The sequence below is a fragment of the Tupaia chinensis genome, unplaced genomic scaffold, assembly GCF_000334495.1.
Source record: "Tupaia chinensis unplaced genomic scaffold, TupChi_1.0 Scaffold000159_1, whole genome shotgun sequence".
In the NCBI taxonomy this organism is placed as follows: Eukaryota; Metazoa; Chordata; class Mammalia; order Scandentia; family Tupaiidae; genus Tupaia; species Tupaia belangeri.
Genome location: NW_006159630.1, coordinates 6316007 through 6324152, shown reverse-complemented (window position 1 = coordinate 6324152; position 8146 = coordinate 6316007). Strand labels below are relative to the sequence as shown.

The following is an 8146-nucleotide window of genomic DNA, read 5'->3' as shown; positions in this document are numbered from 1 at the left end:
GTGTAGGGACATGTGATGGTGAGCATGTATGTATGTACTGATACAGTTCTAGACTCTTCTGGGTAAAAAAAATGCAAAAGAGGAGGAGGAAAGTCAGGTCATCAAAACATAGACTTGTGCATAACCCACCAGTGATACGCACCAGTGGAAAAGTCTACGTTTGAGCAATTTGGAAACCAATTTAGAGAATGAGATAGGCAAATTACAGAAAATAAAAAGAGTCAGAAGCCAAAATAAAGAAGTGAAATTCTCAGCAATAGAAACCTTTCCCTAATCTTTTTGGCCTACCATCTTCATTCCCCTCTGCCTCACCTGAATCAAAGCAATGAGAGGAGAAACTACAATCGTGATGCCCTTGGCCAACAGGGCAGGAAGCTGATAGCAGAGGGATTTTCCTGCCCCTGTGGGCATGCACACAAAGACATCCTTGTCACCTGCAAAAATACAAGAAAAAATTTCAGTGCCTCCTGCCTTTTCATCATGATTGTTGGAAATTTAATGAGAATATAAGGAAAACACCTAGCAGGATGTCTTGTACCTAGGAAAGTCTTGATATAATGTTCACTTTCTTTCTATCCTATCTATGAAAAGTGCAGGAATCTCAAGAGATTTGGAAATGCACATAAACCCTTTCTGGTAATGGTAATAAAAAACGAGGTAAGAAGTCTGAATCTGCTGGGATTTGGATGATGGGGCTAAACAGTCATGAAAGCAGATTACTCTTAGATGTAGGCACATCTGTGACATGGAAGGCCATCACTTAGAGGTCTTTTGTTTATAAATGTGTCATTAACATACATTGCTGTCTCCCCTTGTGACATATCAAGTTTAGAACATAACCCCTTCTTTCCCAAAGTAGGATCCAGGCCATTCAATCTTCAACAAGGGAATTAACAAGAAGGTCAGTGACTAACTAGGCTATTCCTGCCACCCTCATTTCCACTTATACATAAATGAACACGAATAGGAATCTATGAATTGCTTTCAAAGACTATTTGTAGATCTGGCTATGAAATATAAAAACCAGAACAGCTGGGTGGTTGTCATTAAAACTGCAAGCTTTGGGTGACAATTCTTTTTTTTTTTTTAAACAGATTTTGGCAGGGCAGCAGGTGGCATAGTGGTTAGAGGTGCTGGACTCCCACACGGCTGACTGCAATTCAAGCCCTGGACCTGATAACTTGCTTTCTCATTTTCTCTCTCTCTGGTCAAATAGAAATGAATGAATAAAGTTAAATTTTAAAAAAAAGAGAAGAGATTTTTTTGCTATAGGCTGCATGCACTTGCCAGAGAAACAGAGGGATAGAGAGAAATCCCCCCCCCAAGGGGGGTGGCCACGCAGCAATCCCTTCTCCTCCATTCTCCTCTTGGATTTTGGGCACCAATGGACAGCACAGGCCCACACACAGGCTGGGCGGGAGTGCTGGAAGCCAACTGCAGTGGACTACCTGTCCAGTGACGCAACCATTACGCCATCTGCTGGCCCCATTTGGGTGACAACTGTAAAAGATTTCCAAAACCAGTTATAGACCAAGGATGGGAAGAAGGAAGGTCAGGAGGAGGGTGTTCTGCTGTAGTGCTATAGTATAACCAGGACAAACGTAAAGGCAGGTAGTTTGATCATGTTACCTCTCACTACAGCCATGGTCGCTCGCTCTTGTAAAGGCGTCTTAAAAGAGTCAAACCCAAAGACCTTCTTCAACGTGCTCCGGACTTGGCGCTCAGGGTCAAAAGGAAAGGAGGAACGGCGTGTACTCATCTTGGTGAGAAAAAGTGGTCAAAGTTTGAAGCAAACGTGGTGAAAGGCTGCCACGGGAACCCTCCGTTCAGTTTTAAAACTATGGCTTATTTTCCCGTCAGTATAGAAATAAAGCTGCAGGTAAAGCGCCTCAAACAATACAGCCCTGGGTAAATAGCATCTCCAACCTTATGCTCAGTGACAATAAACACACCCAACTATCCAGAGCCACAGTATAGCACAGGGCAACAAATCAAATCAAATCAGGGAACAGATACAAAAGTCTTCGGAATAGTCTGGAGAACGTGGAATCGTTTTTCTAAAATCCACCTCCTGCTTCTACTTCCATAAGCGCAGCCATCACGACTGTCCATCTCCCTTGGACTCCGAGACTCCTTTCTCCGTCCTGAGCCCCAGATCGGCAATGTTTTCCCTTCTCCAGCCGAACCCTCCCTGTCCTCACCCCCAGATATCAGAGCCGGCAGTGGGCCGCCCAGAGCGAAGGGCTCTGGTAAAACGGCTGCGGCCGCTTGGCTCGGGAGCTACACCAATACCCCACCAAGCAACCCCAACTCCGAGAAGCCAGACCACTGGCAAATCAGTGTCAGCTGGGCGCCACATAACCTTATATCCGTCGCGTCGTAATGACGTAACACAAGCGCTTGCGTAAGGGGTGGAGCCAAGCGCGGAAACGTCTGTTTTGATTGGTTTCCCGTCCGGATCCGGAAGAGCTTGCCTTTTCGCACGGTAGTCGCCTTCTTGGAGTCACAGGAGTGAGCCGCGCCGGGGCTCTGGGAATAAGATGGCGGGGAAAAAGAATGTCCTATCGTCTCTGGCAGTTTACGCAGAAGATTCAGAGCCCGAGTCTGATGGCGAGGCTGGAGTCGAAGGAGTGGGCAGTGCAGCTGGTGAGTCCCAAAGAGGAAGCTGGAAGGGGGACTCGGGTGTTTTCCCGGAACGCTACTCCCATAGTGGGGCGGGAAGAAATGAGATGGTCACTGTGTTCCAAGTATCGGGCCCCGAATTGTAGTCAGGGTCTGAGGTAGGAAAGCGCCGTAGATATTACGGTGAGAAACAACCGGCATCTTTCTGTTGTTTCTCTTCCTCTTCCCAAGTTACCGAGAGCCTTCTCTGTGCCTGGCGTCGTGCTGGGCAGAGGGATGGGCGAAGGGGAAAGGTATCCAAGATTGTTGAACTAGTACCTTTCCCTCTGCGATCGTTGTTGGATGGGGAGAGCGATGAATGAAACATACACAGAATATAAAGGCTGTGTCTTGTTCAGTTTTACTTTTTAATTAGGAAAGTGCCCTAAACGCAGCTTAGAGCTTATCAGACCATGTACCTATCTGGTCTCTAGAGTGAGGTAATCCGTTTTGTAGCTCGGGTGGGATCTGGACATTTGTGAGCTATTGAAGGCTTCTGAGTGACTCTGACTTTGTGAGTTTTTAAAGCCAGTAAGCGATTTTATTGCTTTTCGTTTGAGTAGCACCGTGTTAGAGAATGGGAACGGATTTCTCTGGGAGAATAGAGAGCAAGTTACCTCACATCCGAGCCTTGATTTTTTTTTTTTTTAATCTGAAAAGTGAGAACTAAGTTAACTACTTTTCCAGTGTGTTTTTTGTGTGGTCTTTGCCAACCGGGAGATTTCCTTGTGGTTTCCCAATGATGTGTTGTTTTGCTTTAAGGTTTTTGTTTCTCGAGGAGGTGTGATTGGAACTCATTGGCGTGCCCCTGTTAAAGATCCTATTCTTAGGGGAGAACCTATGAAAACGTCTGAGAAGACAAGTTCATAGCTGTCTGTGTTACAGGATAGAGGTGTGCATGTCAGAAGAGGTGTGCAAACAATATGCTGTAATGGCTTGGAGAAGGAAATGCCTCAGTAGACATAGTAGATGAACTGAAAGCATAAGCAATCAAGTTGAGAACTTGGTTTTCTTCCCTGTTCTTTGAGTGATTTCTTCCATCCAGTTGTGGCCTTCCCACTTACAGAATCAGAGCCTGTAGTCACTTAAGGGAGATTTGGTTTCTCCTTTGATCTTCAGAGATAGACTTTGCCAGTCAAGCCACTGGAAAGCTTTCTAATATTTTCCCCATTGGGTTTTTTCCCCCTTGTTTCAGAGGAGAAAGGTGGATTGGTATCTGACGCCTACGGAGAGGATGACTTTTCTCGCCTAGGGGGTGATGAAGATGGTTATGAAGAGGAAGAGGACGAGAACAGCAAACAGTCGGTAGGTAAATCTCCCGGATTCAGAACTCAAAGCACTATTTCATTTGTCTGGAACTTTCTGGACGTGCCAAGAATGTTTCATTTTACAGCTAACTTTTATCCCTCTCCATTTTTTGGAGAGTTGGAAATCAGTTGAAAAAAACTGTGTTGGATATTAGTGGTTCCGTTCTTTATTTTTTGCCATAGGGCTTGTATCTATGGAGAGAGAAGTGAGAAATCACCCTCTCTGGAGGGGGTGAGCGCACCATTTCCTTTTTCCTCCATTCTCTCCTCAAGATTTTGGGCATGCACGAGAGCGTAGCATGTTTTTTCAGGCTGCCAGGTCCAGGACTTAAACCACCAACTCAGTCAGTGGGATCTAGCACCTTAACCACCACAGCTTCTGCTGGTCCCATTAGTAGTTCTGGTTTTTATTTATTTATTCATTATTTTTTTAGGTTTCTGCCATAGGCAATATGTGCTCTCCTGAAAGAGACAGAGAGACAGTGAGGGAAAGTAAGAAATCACACTGTAATCCCTTCTTCTGGGATTTTGGTAGGAGATTTGGGAGGATTTTGGAGAAGGAAAGCCACCAGGTCTGGGACTTAAACCGTCTGGCCATGTGAGAGTCTAGCACCTAAACCATCGTGCCATCTGCCAGCCCCAGTAGTTCCGTTTTAATACTAAATTTGTGTTCACCTAGGACATTTCATACTACCCCTTAAATTTTTGTTTGTTTGCTTTTAATTTGCTAGAGGGTGCATGTGCTTGCTGGTAGAGGGGGAGAGAGAGAGAAAAAAAATGGAAAGTACCTCACAATTTCTTCACCTCCAATTCTCCTTTTGGAATTTTGAGCATACATGTGCACTACCCAGTTTGTTTTCTAAGTTATTGGAACTTGAACCATATAGTCAGCCATATGGGATCTACTCAGCTTAACCATCATTACCACCAGCTGCCTTCCCCCCGTTTTTCTCGGTATTAATCTGTGATTAAAATTTGGGGTAAGATATCGTATAGTATTTTATTTAACCCAGAGATTGATGGGTGTTATTTTTTGTTGGCTGTTTCTGTTTAAATTGTTTATTGTGTTTGTAACAATCATTTGTCCTAGTTGATGAGTCATTTATTACATATCTCTAAGCAGCTTTGTATTATTTTTAGTTTTGGTTGGGGCTCATTCAGATCTATTTATTAACAAGGTAAAGAAGGAAAATTATTTAGTATCTATCTACTTTAACTTCTTTCTTGATATTTTACTTGGCACTTTTTATTAGGGTGACCATGATTCTTAATCACAAATCTTACCTGAAATGTAGGAGGTGCTGACTGACAAAGAAAGGAATTGCTGTCTCTGTTAATAAGAAAAACTAAATATGCAATCATCTGAGCATCACGAGCCTGAATTTAGTTTGGAGGGAAAAGACAGGGAATCTAGTCTGGTGTTTAGCACAAAGACATGCGAGGTTCAAACTGGATATTGAATCCTGTTTTAATTGGAATACAGTGTGTTTTATTATTTATTTGAAAATTTTTTATACATAGATATATAAAATGTCACAATCAAAATACTCTCTAAATTAAACAATGTATTTTGTATTTTATGTACCCTCGGGGGATATTCTCATGCCTTTAGCCCTACCCATTAATGCTGATTTAATTCAGAGTTGACTGACTGGTTTAGAAAACATTTGCAAGTTTTCTTTTTCTGACTTTTCTCAAATATATACATAACTTTTTCCTATAATGCAATTTGCATAATGTATTTTTGAAGTGTTCCATATTTTTGCATAGAATTTTTATATTTGAGCTTTATTTCCTGTTAAAATTCTTCATCAAATCTCAATATAGATATTCCATAATGTGATTTTAGTCTGAGCTCTTGTCTCTGAGTATTTGGCATGATTGGTTTTATTTTAAGGAGATTATGGTGATTACATTTAAAGTCTTTGATTCACTGGCACCTAATAGAACAGTTAAGACTAAAATCTATTAATATAGAGTGTTCATTCCTTAGATGCTGATTTTATTATCATCTGGAGTGCAGTGTAATGTTTAGATTAAAGTGTAGCTTTGTTGAAAATAACAGTTTCAAATGAAACCACTTTTTCCTGGGCGTTTAGTTAAAGGCATCCGTGCCTTTGGGTGCATCCTGGGTAGTGGAGACGACAGGGATTTGCTTCTTGATAGGTAACTGGTCTGGCATCTGCTCCTGATCTTTGACTGTCATAGCATTAACACTGGCGTTCAGTGGAATAGTGGGCTTAGTTTGGAAAACGCCTTATCCACATGGTGCTTCGTGTTGGGCAGGGTGAGTGCTTAGGAGGGGGCAAAGCCCACTCAGGGACAGCTGAGGCTGGGCATTGCCATTTAGTCTTGCCTTTCCCTGGCCGTTTGGTGTCGACCTTTCGGCATGTTAGTACAAATGCTCCTAGATCGAGATGCCCTGGGGTATAATCGCGTGTGAGTCGTGACACTTTGATGTCAAACGGTGTCTTGGTAGGTCTGAATCTGATAGGTTTGTGTGTGTGAAAGGCAAAGAAGGGGGAAATTTTTCTAATCTTGGTTTTAATATCGATACTTCAATGGAAACACTGTGCCTATTTTATTCTGTGGCTGGTCTTCGTCTTTTCTGGAGCATATTGCAACCTTTCCCCGTTTTTATATGTGTGATTTTCAACTCGGTATCTTCATTGCCGTGGACTCTGGTGCTGCTAGAGTAACTATTGACTTTAAGCTGCTGGGGTTTTTATGGGGGGGTTTCCCCAAAAACATCTCCTTTCCCTTTCTCTTTCTCCAGTTCTGGATCCTGTGGGAGGGGAGGGGTTCTTGATGAGATGACCCCGGCTGGGTAGATGGGCTGTTTGCTCCAACCCCTAGTTATGCATGTGAGACCCCTCAGGCCTGCTCCTTTAAGCTTAATCCTCTAAATTCTTTGTCTTGTAGGAAGATGACGATTCAGAGACTGAAAAACCTGAGGCTGATGACCCAAAGGTATTTGGTGTTCGCTGTGGCGGGGTGGCTGGATGCTAACAAGGCGTTTCACCTTATTGGCTCAGTTCACATGTCTGGTCGAGATCTGTCCCACTAACACAGTGTGGCCATAGGGACATTATCTGGGATAAAACCAAGTTTGTATGTAAAGAACCTGGGGCCCACCCAGGAATGAATAAGTCTCGAGGCAGATTAGATTGTGCCATATTCCTAGACTAGAAAAGCGAGAGGCCTGTCTGGGTCCAACAACCCCCTCTGCCTCCCAGGTGGGGCTCACTACTCCTACAGGTTGGTAAGATGTGGGAATATTTCTGAATCAGGAGGGCATAGGAGCTGCCTTGCATACTCAGAATTCTCTTTAGCCTTCTAAAAGTGAAGGAGGGCTATACAAGGGTCAAACTGAACTGAGGCTTTGTCTCAGCTCTTGGGGATGTTGAACCTAATTCCCTTTTTCCCAGTGGTATGTCTTCCACTCTTTAGCAAGCCATGCAGAATGGGCTTTTTTGAAACAACATAACCATTTTGTCTCATTGGTCCATCCTAGTAGCAGCTGTGAGAATCCCTGTCACCCTCCTTAATGTCCCCATTGTGATGATGGTTAAACTGCTGTGCACTGAGCGTTAGAGACACCTGCAGGGCCAGTAGTGGCATGGTAGTGAAGGCGGCTGGATCCCACATGGCCCGGTGCACCTTTTGAGTCTAGGACCAGTGGCTTGAAAATCACGCTGAGCATGTGTGTCTGTGTATGCCCTGAATCCCGGAAGGACACAGAAAAGAAGGGATAGAGAAGAAAACCCCAAGGCTGGTGTTTTCTCACGTTCTCTTTCTCAGCTCTCTGCTGCCAGTGCACACACCCTCTAGCAATATTTTTTTAAATGAGAGAGAAAAGAAGAAAGAGAAAGAAACATACCTGTGAAGTCTTTCTTTTTTTAATTGGTAGAAGGTGCAGTGCTCAAGAGAGACAGACAAGTGAGAAGAAGGCACTGCCCTCCATGGGACCTGGTCATGCCTCAACCCCTTCCCCTCCGTATCTTTATCCTGTTGGGATTTGGCACCTGTACACAAGAGCTGGTGTGGTTGACAAGACACCAGAGTCAGTGTTCTAACTAGCCAGTGGAGTGTGATCTGGCACTCTTAACCACTAGGCCTCAGGGCTGGCCTGAGGAATCACTTATTTATTTATTTATTTTGAGAGCTTTTTGCTATAG

The 8146-nt window shown here is 43.7% G+C and overlaps 2 protein-coding genes across 5 annotated transcripts in view; one reads left to right on the top strand and one right to left on the bottom strand.

The window, feature by feature from the left end:
• Window positions 1-2366, bottom strand: part of RECQL5 (RecQ like helicase 5) — a 39584-nt gene extending 37218 nt beyond the window's left edge. For all 3 annotated transcript variants that reach the window (XM_006145811.3, XM_027770786.1, XM_006145812.3), the window contains exons 1-2: window positions 1630-2366; window positions 313-434 (exon numbers count right to left, since the gene is read on the bottom strand). In XM_006145811.3, coding sequence (XP_006145873.1) covers window positions 313-434; window positions 1630-1759 — 252 coding nt within the window. In that variant the 5' untranslated portion in view covers window positions 1760-2366. The remainder of the gene's footprint in view (window positions 1-312; window positions 435-1629) is intronic.
• Window positions 2367-2463: 97 nt separating this feature from the next.
• Window positions 2464-8146, top strand: part of SAP30BP (SAP30 binding protein) — a 46681-nt gene continuing 40998 nt past the window's right edge. For both annotated transcript variants that reach the window (XM_006145806.3, XM_006145807.3), the window contains exons 1-3: window positions 2464-2646; window positions 3857-3966; window positions 6891-6938. In XM_006145806.3, coding sequence (XP_006145868.1) covers window positions 2541-2646; window positions 3857-3966; window positions 6891-6938 — 264 coding nt within the window. In that variant the 5' untranslated portion in view covers window positions 2464-2540. The remainder of the gene's footprint in view (window positions 2647-3856; window positions 3967-6890; window positions 6939-8146) is intronic.